This window comes from Peromyscus leucopus, chromosome 9 (assembly GCF_004664715.2).
Source record: "Peromyscus leucopus breed LL Stock chromosome 9, UCI_PerLeu_2.1, whole genome shotgun sequence".
Classification (NCBI taxonomy): Eukaryota; Metazoa; Chordata; class Mammalia; order Rodentia; family Cricetidae; genus Peromyscus; species Peromyscus leucopus.
In genome coordinates, this window is record NC_051070.1 from 93,759,815 (window position 1) to 93,779,929 (window position 20,115).

At 46.4% G+C, this 20,115-nt stretch overlaps 1 protein-coding gene across 2 annotated transcripts in view; it reads right to left on the reverse strand.

The window, feature by feature from the left end:
• The window catches only part of Rarb (retinoic acid receptor beta), a 648,871-nt gene that overhangs the window by 139,880 nt on the left and 488,876 nt on the right, over positions 1–20,115 (reverse strand). The window contains exon 1 of one of the 2 annotated variants that reach the window (XM_028875673.2): positions 5,025–5,827. The exons of the other annotated variant lie outside the window; for it this stretch is intronic. Within the exon in view, the coding sequence (XP_028731506.1) occupies positions 5,025–5,178 (154 nt within the window). The 5' untranslated portion in view covers positions 5,179–5,827. Of the gene's footprint in view, positions 1–5,024; positions 5,828–20,115 lie in introns of those variants that run through there. 2 annotated transcript variants of the gene reach the window in all.

The window sequence follows — 20,115 nt, forward strand, 5'->3', positions numbered from 1 at the left end:
TTATCGCACTTCCTATTTAACAGGAGGTACTTAGACCAAGCCACTTTCTGGCAGGATCCTGAACAATCTGCAATCTGAAGTGACCATCCTCCTCCCAACACCTCAAATCTCAGCTTCCTAAAAAACTGGTAAAGGGTTGGTAGACTGTGCTTGTAATGGGTCAGCTGAGTTCCATACCCCTCCCCCGTCCCACTCCCGCTCACACCGGGAAGCAGAGCCTATCCGTGCAGAGCTAGCCTTCTATTTACAGATGTACAACTGGCTACAAAAGGAATCAGTGCTTGGAAGAATGACCCAGAAACACAAGGCGATCCCCAGTTATAATGGGAAAATTAAGTTGTGGCCTCTCCAGTTATATTGACCATGGTATCATAAGGCTTTCTGTGCCAACCGTGGGTTCAAGGGGCAACCTAGGAGATGTCATAATGGTGAAATATCTGGCATATTTCACTGACTGACGTGGAACTGCGGCAGAACATTTGAAATGAAGGTTTTCTAGAAACCCCGAGATAGATAATTGCCGTAACTGCCCTGTAATTTGAAAGGCAAGATTCGACATCAATATCTTGGGAAAGGTTTCCAGCCAACATTTTTCTGATTAACCTTCATCAAAAACTCCCATATCCGAAATAATCTATTTAATTGATAGTTAACTGAATTTATATTAGAACATTTAAAGTATAAAAATGCCATTTAAGGATGAATTTATCGGCACTTACATGCAGCTCAAACTCTGCAGAAGATTCTCTTCAAGGCTTCTAACGCATTGGTCCTCAACCTTCCTGATGCCTCAACACTGGAATACAGTTCCTCATGTCGTGGTGACCCTCCCAACCATAAAATTATTTTTGTTGCTACTTCATAACTGTAATTTTTCTGTTATGGATCATAATGTAAATATCTGTGGTTTTAGATGGTCTTAGGTGGCCTCTGTGAAAAAGTCCTTCGACTTGCAAAGGGGTCGAGACCCACAGGTTGAGAGCCACTATTCTAAATGCCCATGGCTCGTATTGTTAGGTTTGGGTGAATTGGAAATGAGTTTTATGCTTATAGTGTCTGAGTTTTCCATTTCCACCTTCCTCCCTGACACCAAGTTAAAAGCTCCCCAGCCCTTCTTCAAAAAAAAAACAAAAAAACAAAAACAAAAAACAAAAAAAAAAAAAAACAAAAAACTTTTTAAATTTAAAGAATGATAAATTCCCTATGAGCAGAATTGATAATCTTTATCATTAATCATGTATTTCCTTTTTGGAGTAGAAGTTAATAACCTTGCTGAATGTGTAAAAGAGAAAACTAAGATTTTCTTTCTTTTTCAGCCATTTTGCTGCTTAACGTGTTGACGGTAAAAAAAATGTATCTGAAATTCGAAGAATATTGTTTTATTCTTGTGATTTATTAGAAAAGAAAAACAAAATGGAAACAGAAAACCGGGATGGTATTTGCTGGTTCTGGATAGCCCAAAATGAGAAGGAAAACCTCCTTCAGGCCAGCTAACCTGACAGAAACTGACACTGTGGTCACTCACAGATGAAGAAAAAGAAGGTCAGACCAGTGCCAGCGCTTTCATATCCCCACTGGAGAGCCAAATTCAAACCAGAGCTGCTCACCCGGCTCCAAGGGCAGCGGTGGAAGGTTAAGCAGACCCTGGGTGCCTGCCCCTCCCAGGACTTGGTTTTGGGAATTCACCATTTCTGGCAGTAAAATTTAATTACTGCTCTTTTGTTGTCCTGATCCCAGTTTGCAAACCTACCCATTTATCTGGAAATCAACAAAATTCCATTATTCCTCCTCTTTTTGGACCGGGAAGGAAAACTTTGTGCACCTTTTGTTTTCAGAAGGTCCCTGTCCTGCACTCTGAGATTTCAGCGAGTCCTTTCTCCTCTTTAGGATGGTGTTACTTACCGAGTCATGTGGCTGAGCGCAGAAAATTATGTCCTACTTTAGGAAAACAATTGGGCCTTTTCACTGAAATATTTATTCAAAACGCCACTCAGTTCGTATGGCGGCTGTCCTTCTCCACTGAGTCTGTCTTTCAGAAGGTAACTGACTGACTTTGCCACTTTGACCTCAAGTTATAGCTCACTAGGAGAGCACTTAGATCCTGCTTAATGCTTCAAATCTGGGTCTCCGGGCTCTGTGAGGGGAACTTTTCTTCCTCCTTAATCACACATTGCTACTATTCATTTTAAAAATAATTTCTCCTGAATGGGCAAAAACCTATTCAAAAAGAACACTTTTTTCTGCCTTCTTTTGATGTGCTGAAAAGGCAGAGCACAAGGAAACGGGCCAAGATGTTGTCACACTTGTGATTTCGCCAAAAGCAACTATATTTAGGTAAAAAAAAAATTTAAGATTTATCCTGTGCCCAAAGAGCAATTACTGCAGAAAACATCTGGGGTTACCTAAAACCAAGAGAATCGAGGAGGCATCTGAGTAGACAGTGACCCGGATGGATGCCTTCCAGGGTCGCCTTCTTTCTGTTATTTACACCACATTCCCTTAGTCGCCCCTAATCCTGATTTCCAATGTTTATACCAAACAATCCTCAGGCCCTGCTCCAAACCAACAGCTGGCTGGCATATCAGTTTTCCGTCTTTAAAATTAAAAGGAAAATAAAGGGAGTATTCTAACACTTTACCAAGTGAGGTTCTGGGGGCATTCTTACGTTCAAAGGTTTTTGAACACACACACTAAACACATAAGTAGGCTAAAAGGCTGGGAATAGTTCTGTGGGGAATTTAGGACCAGGTTTGCTTCTCTGCCCCACTGTTTCCTCCGTGTTAGAGCAAAGTTGATCTGTACCTTTTCAAAACAGCCATTAGGTAAAATGGACAACTAAGTCCATGGGATTTACGCTGTTACTTATGCAAGCGTGGCTCTCGTAGGCTTTCATTTCAACAGCCCCAGCGCTGCAAGACACGAATACTTACTAGAACTTTCATTTAAAAGAATGTTTTGTTTTATTTATCCTCGAAAGATATAATTTCTGGACCAATGGGAAGGTCTGGGATTCAGCGGTTTGTGGAGAACAGAGCCAGTCTGCAGGGCACGGGCAATGTTGACACTTGACTACTTCAGATCCTAGTTGGAGCATGGGGTTGAAACCCTAGCTGAAGCTGACCACAGTGAGCACTGATTGCCCTGCTTACAAAAATAAGACACTGGAATTTCTGAAACGCTTTTGTCAAATGCCTTTATTTACTTTGTCTAATGCAGGTTTCTTTGATTAGCTAAACCTTGCTGTTATCAACACTTTCTGCTTATCGGCTTGCCCTAGGCGAGTGACACATTCAGCACCAGCTCTCCCCAGATAAAGCAAATCCCTTGTTTAACTTGTTCAAGAACAAACAAAGCTTTTCCCTCCACTCTGGCAACCCAATAGGCAGGTTAGGAAGGCTAATTGCAAACGGGAGAATTTCTACAAGTAACTGCTCCATGGAATCTCTTCCCAGGACAGTTCATTCTTCTATTATAAAATATGTTTCGGGACAATCCTCTCTAACAAGTCAGTTTCACAACGCCCAGTTCCCTGGATGCCAACCAGAATGTCCACATTATTTTAACTGGCATTGCTAGGAGGACTCCGAGGACCTGCTAGTGGATTGGAAAATGTTTTTTAACACTAAGTTTCTCTGCCTTCTCCCAAAAGAAAGTGAGCAACAGCGAGGTAAGGGTATGACTAGGAAGACATTTCCTGGAGCTATGCTCCTTCTGCCTGTGTGTGCCTCTGCGAATGTTAAGTTGGACGGCCAGGCTGTTGGCACCAAATGGTTATTGATTTCCCAGCTACAGACCTGTTGATTTTCTGGCCCAAGAAGCAAGACTTTTTTTTTTTTTTCCTTTCCCTTTTTCTCTTTCTGAGGGAAAAGTTTCAGAGAGGTCAGCTGACATGTGGCCACTGCCCCCTGCTCTGCTTGCCTTTTTTACCTCTCCTTAGACAAGCCACCATGTTGTTAGGAAAACTCGATTTCTTCTAGTTAAACTTTGACCTCTTTGAAAACAAAGATTTAAAATGTCATTTTCAGGCTAATGCTCCAATGAATTGTCAAATCAAGCACTAAAAACATTTTGATAGATAGATGAGCCATTTATCTAAATCACTGTCAGGGTGGCTAGGCATCCTGCAGGCCCCCACCGCTGCCCGCCCTAGGTAGATTTCCCAGGACTCCTGGTCATTTCTCAGGCCTGAAGCCGAGCTACTGTTGACCAATGGAGCCAAGGCACCATGTCAGCATCAGATAACCAAACAGTCAATATTGTTTTTAAAAATGAGGCCACCTCTTTAGATTTCTTTTCCTTTAACTGAAGTCCAGACTCCTGGCTGAATTGTAAGATATGGAAATAATGAATGGCCAGCCCAAGGGGTGTTGGTGGCCAGGAGTTCCCTAGCAAAACAGCAACCGCTTAGACCAACAAAGTGACTTGGAGAGGTGGCAGTGGGGTCAATGCTAAGACATATTGCCTTTGCTCAGCGAAGGGAATGAGGGAGGCAGCATCCTGCACCATCCTGCCCTGTGCATTATGAACTCGGGGAGCAATCGCCTTCATAAGGTTGTATTCCTTGAAGGGACGATGTCATATTTTAATTACCTATGTGCTGCTGAAATGTACAACTGTTACTGGGCTTGTGGCTAATTCCAGCCAAGCTAAACGACCCTCTGCACCCATTTCACACAAACTGCATGGTGTGTCAGGTTGCGCTACTTGAAGAATGTTTCAAAGTCTTGTGGTCACCTTCTATTTTCCCCTTCTCTCCGTACGTATTTTAAAAACTATTTTCAAGAGAGACAGAATGGGGTAGGAAAGGAGAGCAGGGGCTCAGGAGGCATTTCTAGGGAAGAAAACCTCCGAGAGGGAATTTCAGCAGAGATGGAATCCATATGCATGCCAGCCGATCACACCCTTCAGCATTAAATCATTAAACCCTTTGTCTTGCCACCATCGCACTTTATTCCAGTGTCTTTATTGCATGCAAGAGAGACATTTTTTTCTTGGTAAAAGAAAGGAAAAAATAATAAACCTACATTGAGCAGTGTGCCGGTGCTGCCATTCGGCCTGGGTGAATCCACTGAGGCAGGCTTTGAGAGCCTTCTCCTGCAGCATGCAGGACGGGCTCGCGGTGTAGAAATCCAGGATCTGCCCGGGACTCACTGACAGAACATCCATACAGTCAAACATGATCTCTCCGCACCGCGCTCTGCAAAAGTGCTTATCCTCTAGGTGTGGAGGCGAGCGGCACAGAAAAGTCCACGAACTCCATCAAACTCTGCCCCTTTTTTGGCACGTAGGCTGTTGGTCTTTTTCCCAGCCCCGAATCATGAATTATGACAGACAAGCCAGCTAAAAGCCTGTAATTGATCCAAATGATCATTTACCATTTTCCAGGCTCGCTCGGCCGATCCAGCCGGGGCGGGGGTTCCCGCACCGATCCCAAGTTCTCCCTTCCAGGCGACGCCCGCGCAGGCCTCCGGGAGCGCGCGGGTCCTACCCCGCCGGTGCCCAGACGCGCCCTGCCCGGGTGGCTCGCGTCCTCGGCATCCCAGTCCTGCGGCCGCGGCGCAGGGGAACTCTGGTCCCCCCTTTGGCAAAGAATAGACCCTCCTGCCTCCGAGCAGCTCACTTCCTACCACTTCTGTCACACGGAATGAAAGATTGAATTGCCTAATATATGCGAGTGAACTTTCGGTGAACCCTTCCCGGGCTGCTAACCTTCAAATGACCCAACCAGTCTGACATCACCAACTCCCAGGATTCTCACAGCGCTTAAAAACTCCCAGCAGCCCTGCAAGAGCCGGCAGCCAGCGAGGCCGCGGCCAGCCGCGCGGTGCTCCCCACGGCTCAGCTTGCAAACAATGCCAGGAGCGCAGGGAGGAGCGGAGCGCGGCTGCGGTGTGCGCCTTTTCATCTGCCCGGCCCTGGCGGGGAGACCCTCGCCCCCAGCCCGCCTCTGAAATTCCTCCCTGCTCCGCTGTGCCTGGCGAAGCCCTTGCAACTTAGGTATCTTTGCACTTCTGTAAAAAGCACTCGGCAAAAGCCCCGAACAGCAGATCAGGGGACGCCACCCGTCTCAGAAGGAAGCCTCGCGGCCCGGGAAACTTTCCATTCCGTCCGCAGTCTTTTTCTTGCTTCTTCTTTGTTTGTTTGTTTGTTTGTTTATATTTTTAAACATTCCTTCCCACCTTCTCTCTCTCTTGCAGGCTCTAGCTGAAGGGGTTGCTCTGGCTCCGGGGGTGGGGGTGGGAGGACACCTTCCGGGATCTACTTGGATTTAAAAATCCCCTGCAGGCTGCAACACCTGGAGCAGTTACAGATTAGTTACTCCACCAGTCAGCCATTCTCCTCTCTCCGTTCTTTCTTTTTCGCTCTTCTCCCCCACTGTTCATCCTCTGCAAACCCCTCTCACAAATACACACAGAGAAAAGTGAAAGAGTTGAGAGGCCGAGAGTGTGTGTGTGTGTGTGTGTGTGTGTGAAAGAGAGAGAGAGAGAGAGAGAGAGAGAGAGAGAGAGAGAGAGAGAGAGAGAGAGAGAGAGAGAGAGAATTTTAAATTCTGGTTAGCTGGTTGGAGAAAACACAGAAGCTCTGCCACTGGCCATCTGTGTGTCTAGGAAAACATAATTTTTCGCTAGGACTCAGTTTTCTCCTCTGTATAATGGGCCTGTGTAAAACCATCCATAGGACAAAAATACTACCTTTAATTTCTCAGTAAACACACAAAAGGAATATCAACTGTGTCTCAGCCTCCTGTTTTTAGCTGTGAGACTTCAGACAGGGATACCCAGACCTGACAAGGCTACTGAGTTCAGAGGTGGACATAACTATGCTCCCTCTGTGAATCCCAATGTGAATGGCTTGCTGTTCCCACAGTCCGTGCACGGGGAGGGGCTAAGGGGGGGTTGGGGGCCTCTCCAACAAGCACATGCTTCCACATATAATTAAATGCATATTTTGAAAAGCGTCTAAGTATGAGGGTTTTATATTTCTGAAAGCTAGGCTTCGCTCAAACCACCCCTGCTCAATCTTGCCTGTTTTTTTAAAAACAATTTTCAGATAAGAGGATTTCTTTTTTTCTTTTTTAACCTGCTTACACTGACTCAGCCCAGAGGAAGGAGCAGTTTTCTAACCGTTCTCAAAATCCAGAGGTAATTGGTATAGATGCAGCCAGGCAGCCAGGGCTTTCAAAGGGAAGCCACCTGCAGCCAGCTTCCAGCTTCTCCTGCTGGATGCAAGGCTCAGAAAAGAGGATGCTAGGAGGGGACCAGACTGCTCCTTCCATCTCTGTCTCCCTAATAATTCTCCCACAGAAGGCTGGCAAGGAGATGGGCAGGGAAGCCCAGGCTCCATTCCTCTTTTCTGGGCAGTGCCAGGACAGACGCACACCCACATACAAGGAAGCCCTGCTGAGATGCTGCCCTGAGTGGTCAGCTGCTGCTTGGCTGTCCTGAAACAGCACGGGAAGGTGCACCACACTCCCTCCCGGAGGCAGAGCGCCCCAGGAGAAGGTGCACTGAACCTGCAGCTCACTGGACCTGCAGCTCACTGGACCTGCAGCTCACTGGACCTGCAGCTCACTGGACCTGCAGCTCACTGAACCTGCAGCTCACGGGACCTGCAGCTCACTGGACCTGCAGCTCACTGGACCTGCAGCTCACGGGACCTGCAGCTCACTGGACCTGCAGCTCACTGGACCTGCAGCTCACGGGACCTGCAGCTCACGGGACCTGCAGCTCACTGGACTACAGCTCACTGGACCTGCAGCTCACTGGACCTGCAGCTCACTGGACCTGCAGCTCACTGGACCTGCAGCTCACGGGACCTGCAGCTCACGGGACCTGCAGCTCACGGGACCTGCAGCTCACTGGACCTGCAGCTCACTGGACCTGCAGCTCACTGGACCTGCAGCTCACTGGACCTGCAGCTCACTGGACCTGCAGCTCACGGGACCTGCAGCTCACTGGACCTGCAGCTCACGGGACCTGCAGCTCACTGAACCTGCAGCTCACTGGACCTGCAGCTCACGGGACCTGCAGCTCACTGGACCTGCAGCTCACTGGACCTGCAGCTTACTGGACCTGCAGCTCCGGGGCTCGGCTGTTGCCATCGGAAAGTTCAGAGATCTCATTGAAAGTGGAGGCTGTTTTTCTCTCCTTTGTGCAGCCATCCATTTTTGTAACACAGTTTTATTATTAGAAGCCCTTCAACTACAAAAAAAGAAACAACAAAAACAAAACAAAACACCCCCACCACACATCCTAAGTGAGGGAACACATAGGAATTTCCAAAACAAACACTTAACACAGCATCATTGAGCAATTGTAAAGATACAAAACACTGGATTATGTGTGTGTTTCTACTTGGCCCAAGACACTTAACTGCCTTGAATGCTTCCTCAAGGTCCTCAGTTCCCTGGAAACAGTCACTCACCCTGGGTACTGGAGGAGGAGGAACAGGTGTGGACAGAGGGGAGAGGAAACGGCTGAATTGCAGTATAATGTAAGTTAGATGTGAGAAAGTTTGGCATCATGGCAAACGTGTGTCAGGTGCCCTCTTCTAGGAGGCTGCTGTTCTTCCTTGCTGATCATGGTCCCAAAGTGCAGGGAGGCACTGGTCACAGGGAAGAGAGGGTGAGGCACCGGGAATGAATCTCTAATTCTGTTCATTGCCAGCCCTATCTAGGAGGGGAGGCACCGTTCTCAAATGTCTTCCGAAAATATGCCCTCCCCACCATCCCTTCCCCCACTTCTCTCTCTTTCTCTCTCTCTCTCTCTCTCTCTCTCTCTCTCTCTCTCTCTCTCTCTCTCTCTCTCTCTCGTGTGTGTGTGTGTGTGTGTGTGTGTGTGTGTGTGTGTGTGTTGCTAAAATTCCTTCGCTTTGGCAGACCTAAGCAGAGTCTAACACTTCTCCTAAAACTAAGGTTCCAAGGACAAACAGTCACAGTTCTACTAAAGGCCACTCTGGGGAACTTTGACCTTCCTGGGCTTCCTTACAGAGTGTAGGTGAGAGAGTGCTCCTCCCCCAGCATGCCTCTCCTGGAAAGCCTGCACTCTGCAGAGAGGAGGGCTTCCCCATAGCTGCAGAGATGGAGCCCGCACCCTCCCCCCCACTTTAGTCCTTCCTCAGGCCGAGCTGCACACAACAGGTGGTAGAGAGGGTGTCCTGGCCCTCCCCAGCGCTCCGTGGGGATAGTAACAGTCAAGAAGCCCAGCCAGGATTATCCTTTTGCAAGGGGGCACAGCTGAACCCCTAAGGTGGCCGTGGCTCTGCTGAGAGGACAGTCTCTCTCTTTGGGGGTGTGGTGTGGTGCATGCCAATGACTGGGGAATTTCTTTCTTTGCTCAAGGATAATTTAAATTTATAATCACCTTGAGATTCTTTTAATTGTAGGGAAATGAACTTGATCAGTATTTAAATCTTTGTGGATGGGATATTATGGTTCCTTATGATGCAATGGGACTCACTAGTCAATTAATCATCTCTCATCATGGATTAATTGCCACTGGTGGCGAGGATTGAGGCAATTAGTAAGTGCTAATTCACAACGCGACTCACAAGTTAGCCAGGGTGCTTATCAGTTCTTTGTCAGTAAATCTAATTCTTCCATCGTTTGAAAACATGGTTCTTCCTTCCTCTGAAGTGGTCCTTTTAAAGGACTAAGGAAAGCACCAAGGATAAAATGATTCATTAAACATATATTCATGTACTATAATGATTAATGAATAGGGTAGGAAGTAAAAACTAAGCTTATTTGTTCACGATGAAGTGTAGATGATTGACACTCACTTTAAATCTGACTTAAAGAGAAGGAATCTTCCCAAATATCCCTTTGTGGGGGACCTATTTTATCAAGGACCACCTCTTCTGTTTCTTTGTGTTTGATCAATGGTTTAATAAGTTTTCCCAATGAACAACTAGACAACAAACAAACAAAAGAAAAAGTTTGAGAGCAAAATTCATTTTGTTTGAGAATCACTGTGTGTTTGTCTGTGTGACACAGCACATTTGAAAACCATAATCATAAAACAGGAATTTATAGCCAGGGTTCAGGGTCTACATCTGTTTCTCTGGTTTTGAAGCAGCAATTACCCACTGGACAATCCTGAGTGAAATGCCATGAATCACACTCGGCAAACATGTCGGAGCCAGAGAGTTTCCTGAAGGAAGAACTGTGTCTGAGTGCACACAGGCAGCTTTGCTTCGGCTATTCACCCAGACCCTGCAGCCTAAGCTCTTCCAGGTGCAAAGGCACCCACGTGGGCCACAGCACGCAAAAGACCATGGCACTGGAGCAGAATGCATTGTTTTAAAAGGACACATCTAGCTTTTTTACGATTTTTGTTTTTGGTTATTTTTTTTTTTCCTGTTAGGGGGTTGGGGACATGGCACCGTTGGCGGAGTACTTGCCTGGCGTGTGTGAAACCCTGGATTTGATCTCCAGCACCACGTAACAGGGCATGGTAATGCACAGCTGTAACCCCAACATTTGGAAGGAGAGGCAGGAGAGCAGGAGTTCAAACTTATCCTCAGCTTCAGACTGAGTTGGGGGCCAGCTTGGGATACATGGGACTCTCTCCCCAAAGCACACAAAGCCAGAAAATTGTCTTCCTATTAGGCCTCCAACCCCTCTTGGCTTGTTGCCTTCTCAATGGAGTTCTGGGGGAGAGAATACACTGGGACTGTGTTATCGTTTAGTGGGACAGGCTTAACTCCGCATCCATTCAACTCTCAGTCCTCAGGAGGAAGAAGGAGAGGCAAATATTGAGTGATATATGTGTCTCTTCAGGGAAACTGAGGCAGGAGTGTTGCTAGCGCAATGTTAACCCCAGGGCCTTTCCAGGGCTTGTTCTACCAGCCGTTCTAGTTTTCATGGGCTTTGCCTGGCAGCTTGCTGAAGCCTGTCTGGCCTGCTGCTCTCCGAACACCTGCTGATGCACTGAAGTGCACGCAAATGAATGATGTGTTTGCAGGCATGTTAAATGGAAACTCATTTACATGACCTGGCGGTGGACTGGGATTGGCCCATGCCTTGCCTGTGCCCTGTGTACTCAGCAATTCAGAATTTTACTAAACACTGCATCACCTTGTCTCTGTTGGTACAAGGCATAGAAATACACACGTGGATCTTCTGTTTGTGTATTTTGTTTTTTTCTTTTGCAGTGCTGGGATGAACCCCGAGAGCTGACATGCTGGTGAAGCACCACTCAGTCATATCCTAGAACCCACGCCTCACGCATGCTAGGCAAGCACTCGACCTCTGACCTGCATCCCAGGCCCGTACTGCGGCTGTGTTAACACCCTCACTTTCCTTCTTTGAAAGCGTTTTCCAGCGTCAACTTGTTCGCACCAGGAATCATGTGGCGTTTGTTGTGCCCTTCATCCAGCGTGCTTTATAAGGCTTCCCCAGTGTCATCTTCCCTTCATGCCTCACGGTTGCCGACCTCAACTTTGTCCTCAGTTCCCTCTGGGAGGAATGCTCACTGCTTCTCCCCCTCTAAGATGTCTTAGAACCCTGAGCACTGAGCACACTGACATTGTCTGTAACCCTGCACCCTGAAAGCTGAGGCAGGAGGATTGGGAGGTTGAGCTTCCCCTGGGCTACCGTACAAGACCTTGTCTTCAAAAAACCCAAATGAGAGCAAACAACCCAGAGGCCCTGTTCTCTCCTGTCCACCAAGCCTGCTTTCTACCCCACGTTTTCACTAACACCCACAGGACGTCAGTGTTAGGGACGCGCAGAAGAGGGCAGTCAGTGCCAGCACAGCCACCCGCGGGCTTACCTGCCCACAACTTGTTTACAGTTTCTCAGAATTGCGCTACTTGATTTTATTTTGGGGAGGTATGTGTGTCTCTTTCAATGAGCTAAAACGAGACAAGCCACCTAGACAGGCGATTATCAGAAGCACAGCTGTAACTAGAGTTTTCCTGCCTGGCCCACAGTCAGGACAAATCTCTGTCACCTGCCAGTCCCACCACCGCTCAGACCCAACCAAGTAAACACAGAGACTTATGTTGCTTACAAACTGTATGGCTGTAGCAGGCTTCTTGCTCACTGTTCTTATAGCTTAAATTAATCCATTTCCATAAATCTATACCTTGCCTCGTGGCTTGTGGCTTACTGGTGTCTTCACATGTGGCTTGTCATGGTGGCGGCTGGCAGTTTCTCTGACTCAGCCTTCCACTTCCCAGAATTCTTCTCCTTGTCCCGCCTATACTTCCTCCTGCCTGGCCACTGGCCAATCAGTGTTTTATTTATTGACCATTCAGAGCAACAGATTTGACATACAGACCATCCCACAGCACACAGCCAGACTCTTTAAAGGTCTTTTGGGGATGAGGTGCGGCATTTCAGGGTCATGTGGGTAATAAAGACTACCTTTCAGCTGCTGCCTCTACTTGCTCAGCATGGTCTCTTCAGAGATCATATGCATGATCCAAGTAGCCCTTGTTCCTTAAAATGTGCTGTTTAATTCAAGTGAAACAATTGAAAACTCAGTTCCCCAGTCACTCAGAGGCATTTTGTGTGCTCAGAAGTCACAGCTAGTAGCTGCCATGTCAACAGAATGGTGCAGACATAAGACATCACTAATCAGAGTTCTGCCGGGGTCAGGCTAATGCTTAGAGAGGCAGTGCTGGGAGGCAGGGACTGAGTTTAGACTGTGGGAAACCTAGCTTTGCCACTTCCTTGTGTCTGACCCCAAGCCAACCAAGTCACCCACTCCCTCAAGCCTGGCTCTCTCCTACCCAATGCAGACTAAAGTATCCACCTCAGAGGGTGGTGCCACGTAAACAAATGATAAGATATAACTTCGAACATTGTCTGAGATAGAGTACAAATTTGAAAAGGCCTGTGTGGGTTTTACCAGGAGAAAGTATGGCCAGGACCACACTGCCTGCTCTCACCCAGATCATGGGACATAGGCCTAGAGAGTTTTGTCAGAGGAGACGTTTCCACCAGGTGTTTAGGCCTGTGAGAGCAGGGCCCATTTCCAGGGCTTTCTGTGCATGCCTGCTTAGGATAGTATATTCTGTGCTGAGGCAGCCGTTGTGAATGGAGCCTCCAACTTACGATGTCTTATCTTAACCTTTTCAGTTTTACTGCAAGTCAGAAGCATTCAGTGGAAGCTACACCCATAATTTTGAATTTTGATCTCCCTGTGCATGTTGCTAAGCTGTGATGATGGGGAGGCATCTGTGTGTAGTGAATTCTTGATACACTGTATTTCCAGCTTCTCCCTGCATTATATAGTCCCTTCTGCTTAAAGCACAGGCCCCAAGTCAGGATGGCAATGAGATATTTTAGAGGCCCTTGTACTTCTGTGAGAGGCAGGGAATAGATTACATGACTTGATGTTTTCCCCAGAAGGTGTGTTCAGTCTCAGGAACTTAACACCAATTATAGTTAATTAAATGGCAATGATATTATATAGAATAGAGGATTAACATTATTTTTCTATCTCATTTCTTTACCCATTCATCCATTATCCATCCAGTCCACTTACTCATTGACCTGACCATCTCATCCATCTTTTCATTCATTTACCTGATTGTGATGACTATTCTTGGTTGTCAACTTGACTACGTCTGGAATTAACCAAAACACACATGTCTGGGTTCACCTGGGAGGGTATTTTGTCTTAAGGAAACCATTTGAAATGGGAAGAGCCACTTTTAATTCAGATCTTTTTAGGTGGGAAGATCCACCTTTAATCTGGCTCCACCCTCGGCTGGCAGGCTGTGTAAAGGACATGGAAGGTGGAGGCTTGCTCCCTTTGCCTGCCTGCTCTCACTGGCACTAGCAAGTCTATTTCTTCCCGGGCATTAGAGCCGACTTCTTCGGATCTCAATGTGTACTGAAGACCATCTGAGACATCCAGCTGTGTGGACTGAACAGCTACTGGATTCTGGGAGCTTCTGTTGACTGTTGAACTAGTTGGACCACAGCCTGTAAACCATTACACACACACACACACACACACACACGCACACACACACACACACACACCGCTTCTGTTCCTCTAGACAGTCCTGACTAATACACCTGATATTCATCCACCAATCTACCCAGCCATCTATCCATTAGCCCATCATTTTTCCATAATTAACCACCGAGGATCAGCAAAGTAGCTGTTAGGACAGTATGTAAGGCTGACAGCAAGATGTCTCAGATCACACCCTTTCCCTTTTCCAGAATCCTTGGAAAAAACTTTCTGAAAAGATATGGAGGCAGAAGAAGGCTAAAGGCATTGGTCCCAGGCATTTAGTTAAACAAGGCTGGTAAGTTAGGCCGTGATGAAAAGAGCCCATAAGACCTAGTGGGGTGCTCCAGGGTCTACTCGAATGAAGTCAGTTCTGTTGACAACACCGAAGATTCTGGGTAGAGGGAAGCCAAAGACACAAAGGGTTTCCTTCAGGCACAGCTGGGAGCAGGGGTGTAAAAAGTACAAATACTTTGGAGAAGGGTACGGAGGGAATGAAGTTTAAATTCATTCCAGTGTCTGACACAGAAAAGGGAAACTAAAAAATCTCCAGGTGGCTGAGCAGTACACAATGAAGTCGGGGAGAAGTGCCCGAGGAAGTTCTGCTGGGAAAACGAGGGGAGGCGGAGTTGTGTTGCACACATACGTGGGATGTTAACACAGAACACACACTTCTGAAGAAAAATGTCTTCGCGCTCTGTCTCTTGCTCTCTTTGTTCAGACTAGAGGGTATAAAGCAATGTTCCTTACCTACCTCAGGCTAGAGCTTGGAAACCTCTGGGGAGGACAGTGCCAGACTACTAGAGTTAGCTTGGGGCCTGTTGTGGATTGAATAAGAATGGCCTCCACAGGTTTGTGTATTTGAATGCTTAGTCATCGCTGTGGGTGGAGGTTTCAAAAGCCCAAACCAGGCCCAGTGCCTCTGTCTTCCTGCTGCCTTTGGATCTGGATGTAGAACTCTCAGCTCCTTCTCCAGCACCATACTTGCCTGTATACCACCATGCTCCCTATCATGACGATAATGCACTAAACCTCTGAAAATGAAAGCAAGCCCAATTCAATGGTTTTTATAAGAGTTGCTGTTGCTGTAGTTATGATGTCTCTCACAGCATCACAACACTGAATAAGGCCCTTTTTCCACGATGTGTGTGTGTGTGTGTGTGTGTGTGTGTGTGTGTGTGTGTGTGTGTACCACATGTATGTAGGAGCCTGCAGAGGTCAGAAGAGTTGGGCTTACAGCTGATTATGAGCTGCCATGTGGGTGCCAGGAACTGAACCCTGGTCCTCTGCAAGATCAATAACTGTTCTTAATGGCTGAGCCATCTCTGTTGTCCCCATTGCTTGTTTGAACTAGTTAAACTTCAGTAATGATTGACAAAGTTACCTCCAAAGGTAAAAGCTCTGAAGTGTAAAGGCAAACAAATATAGGAGGAGAAAGAAAAAGAAAGAGCAGGAGTAATATGAGCCCTCATTTCTGTTTAAGCGGAGTGTGGAGGCAAATGTCAGACCCAAGGCAAGCAGCCTGGAAAGCTAGCTCTGGAGTTCACACCCGGGGCTGCCTAATGAGATTCCCAGGGCCAGGGTCCAGAAGTTTTGGATGAAGGGTCACAGGCGTTTACCCTGCATACTGCAGCATCAGTCCTTTCGTCTGGTGACTGTCACGTGGGGACCTCCATGCAGACATAGTGAGTTCCTGTATAGAGCCAAGATTCAGGCAACTCCTAGTGCTTGACCAAGTTTGACTTTGGGCTTCCCTTTGTTCTTTCAGAATCCGGTTCCAGCAACAGTTCCACTGAAGGAAACAGCCTTCACCCGGAGTATTGATGGTTCAGGGCACATGTCCCAGTGCAGTGTCTCGGCATTCAAAATGCCAGAGGAAGCAAGATGGTCCCTCTCACCTTCTGTTCACTTTCCCCCCAGAAGCAGGTACAAAACTCTCGTTTGAGAGACACCTCTATACCCAGAGGGAGAGACCTGAGATACAGGGATGAAGAGAAAGGTCCGAATGAACAGGCTGCACAGAATTCTTCTAGAGCAGCCTCGGTGTGATGCACTTCACAATCAGCCAGTTCTCTTCTGCCAGCAGGAAGACACAAAACCTCGTGTGTGTGTGTGTGTGTGTGTGTGTGTGTGTGTGTGTGTCCCGCTGCAGCTTCACTTTTTCAGACGCATACACCACACAAAACGTACAAGTGAGTACACACTGTTACTGTGAGCTGCTGTTTCAAACTCCTCAACAGTGTGAGACTCTGCATGGATCCCACAGATGGGAACACTGGCCAGGGGAGGGCCAAGCCACAGGTGGTAGGAACTGGAGTCCTAGATCATCCCTGTGAAGCAGAGCTGTCCTTCAAGCCTGGGTGACTTACCTCTAGGTTCAGATGATGACGTGAGAAAGCGGTGAAGGACCACATTGGCACGTCATATTTGGGGGTCCTTCTAAGAATCCTGTCAGTCTGTATTCTCATCAGAACTCCTTTCACTCGTTACAAATTTTTCAGAGAAAAAAGATGGCTTTGGTATTTCACATGGCGTTGCCCAAACCCTGTGAACTTCTCCTTGTGTGGAATACCTTGTTATCTGCCCTGTGGGGCTGCAGTCTTATCTCCCATCCTGTAGAGATTGGCCTCCTGCCCAGAGAAAAGTGGCCAAAGTTTCCCTCTGCTTTTCTGTGTGCTCAAAACTAAATAAGGCAAAGCCCTGAAGGAAGCCTCAGTTTGAGTGCAGAACATTCTTCATGTCTTCTAGGCCTGGTTCTAGACTTGGACAGGTTCTGGCCTTGTGGGCTGCACTTGGAGGATACAGAACCCTACTTAACCACCAAATGTATGAAATACTTTGTGGCCAGTCTACAAGGAGAATGATAGGTTTGTTCAGCAAAACTGAGTTTGGACACTACCCTAGATTGCTTTCTGTTCCTGGGAAAAACAGTATGTAACCAAGAGCAACTTGAGGGGGAAATACTATTTTATTTCAGTTTACAGGGTATAGTCTATCATGGAGGGACACTAAGGTAATGACGTAAGGCAGGAGCATGAAGCAGAGACCATGGAGGGATGCTGCTTACTGGCTTCCTCCCAGGCTCAAGGCCAGCTACCCCTCTTTACAGCCCAAGCTTAAGGGTGGTATCACCCATAATGGGCTAGGTCCTGCTACATCAATGATGCATGCAGACTTACCAGTGTGTCTGTTTGAGTTTGAGTCTGACGTGTTCCTCCAAGAAGCAGGGTTTATAAGTTTAATTTCCAGCTTGAACTGCTTTTTTAAAGGCTGTAGAGCCTGGAGGAGGAGGCTCCTAGCTGGGGGATGTGGGTCTCTAGAATTGGGACATTGACAATGACACTACCCTGATTCCAGCTTGCTCTCCTCTTCTTCCTGACCCATGCCATGTGAACAGCCTCCATCTCAAGTTTACATCACCATGAATAGGACCACTCTGAAGTCTTTCCCACTATGATGGATGGAAATGGTGGACCCAAATAACCCCCCTAATGTTGTTTGTCAGGTGTTTGATCACAGCAACACAAAGGTCAACGGCACAGTGGCCTTCTGAAAGATCTGAGGTGGGCTCCTGTCATCATCCTCTCGGCGGAGGCCGGCAGACTCTAATGGTTATAGAACAAAGTTTTACTGGAGTTCAGGAAAGAACTTTCATTTGTTTGTAGATTTTCGATGGCTACTGTTGTACCGCAGAGGTGAGCAATTACAGCAGAGACAATGTAACAAAGCTACAAAGACTTGGAATCTGTGCCTTTATATGGGAGACATTGTTGACTCCACGCATTGACCACCATCCACTGAGCTGATTTTGAAGGAGCTCACTGTCTGTATCATACCCAGGCTTTCTCTAGTCTGAATTTTTTAGTTGTGGTGACCCCCAAACTGTCTGCAGCTATTTTTAAAATATCACAAACCCATTTCTTTACTGTCTCCTTTTGCTCTATGATACTCTTTACTTAGATGTGAACGTAGTTACTCTATTTCTTTTAAGAACCTCTCTTTGCGTGTTAACCTAGAGACAATGATTCTAATTAAAACAAGAGCCTAACTCTTCCACTCTAGGGCATCTTTGCTACTTCTTACCATATGTCTCTGAGAGTAGAAGGAAGTCCCCTGAGTACAGAAACTCAACCCAGGCCACTGTTCTAGTCACCACATAGATACCTGGTGTCTCTCAGTAAAGACTGGCTGTCTGACAGAAAGAATGAGTGAATGGAAAGGGCTCTGTCTTAGTTTATATTTTTATTGCTGTGAAGAGACACCATGACCGAGGCAACTCTTATAAAGAAAACATTAATTGAGGGAACTGGCTTACGGTTTCAGAGGTTCAGTCCATTATCATCATGGCGGTATGCAGGCAGACCTGGTGCTGGAGCTGAGAGTGCTACATCTTGCAGGCAACAGGAAGTCAACTGACTCATTGGGCAGTATCCTGAGCATAGGAAACTTCACAGCCCACCCCCACAGTGACGCACTTCCTCCAACAAGGCCATGCCCACGCTAACAAAGCTACACCTCTAATAGTGCCACTCCTTGTCATGGGATTATGGGGGCAAAGCACATTCAAACTACAACAGGGATTCTTTCAAGATACTGGTTAGTAGAGCTATGTATAATTTAGTAGAAAATAAAAATGGTTTAAAAACCATGGCTTACTGCCTCAGAGCAATCCTAATGAACCCATTATGAGTAAAATGAAATTAGATCAGCTGTTAGATGACCACAGTAGTAAGTGACATGTGTGGCATTGTTTCTAAGGCATTGATGGAAAACTTCAAACCATGTTTTCTGAACAATAACAATGTCTTTTGCAAGAAAATAAAACAACAGAAGCAAGTCAACTTACAGCCTGAGACGATACACATTTAAATAAAATGGGTCATTTCTGGAACTTTTAAAAGAAAATACAGAAAAAGATACCTTATATATAACATGTAAGATAAAATAAAAAATAAATCTTAAAACTCATGGATAACTACACATCTTCTTCTTACTCCTAATCAGTAAAGAGTTTGAAATGGGAGTGTCACCCAAGGCAACAAACCCATAAAAAGATGTCATAGAGAATTAATCATTAGAGAAACAAAAGTTAAAGTTAATGAGGGTTAGAAACATGGTCCCTAGACACAGTGCTCATGTCAAAAGCTAAGTGTGGTAGAGCGAGTTTGTAAGCCTAGTGCCAGGGAGCAGAGAATCCCTGGGGCTTCCTGGCCAGCTGGGCTGTGAGCCCTGCCCAGGCAGCTCCTGAGGAATAACATCCAAGGTTGTTCTCTGGCCCCCACAGGCACATACATGTACACACATGTGTGAATGCAGACTCATAGAGTACTGTCACAGAGCAGTAGGAGTGACTGAACCCAAGCTGTGTACGAACAAATGTCAGCAACAAAGCTGTGTGAAGGGAGCTAAAATACACACACACACACACACACACACACACACCAATTCTATTCATGCCAAGTCAAGAAAAATGTCTCATTGATCTCCGTGATTAGAACTCAGGGTGCTGGTCAGGAGCAGGTCAAGACTAGAAGAGGAGCCGGCTCTGACATGCTCAGTTTCTTGACCTAGTTGAATGCTGGGGTTCACTTGTTATAACAGATCTAAGTGTGTCCTGATGATGAGTGTACTTTCTCTCATAGACGTCATTTCAATGAGAGTGTTTAGTTAGTAAAGAGAGAGTGGATGGGGCAGGTGACTCCCAGATTGTTAAAAACCTTCAATGGTCCTTCAGCTTAAACATTTGAAAGCAACTACCCTAGGAAGCAGTGTAAGAAGCTGAAGAGCCCTGAGCAGAAGCAGAAACATCAAGGGCTATGACTAGCATCGACTATTAATTCTAAAGCACAGAGAGCATTTAGATGAAACCTCAGGCTAGCATCATGTAACTAGGTCCTCTTGGTTAGTAGCAAGAGATAATAATACTTAAAAAAAAACCCAAAGCCTTAATATATTAAAATATTGGTTTTTTACATGTTAAATTAGTATCTGAGTAAGAAAATGCAGAGAAAGATATGAATGAGGAGCAGGGAACAAAAGAAAAATTAAATGTGCCTTTTCCTCTAGGTAATTGTCCACTATCAATTCCCCACCAAGAGGCATCTTGACCCCAGGGCATGATTAGAAGCTAATACAGCCCATT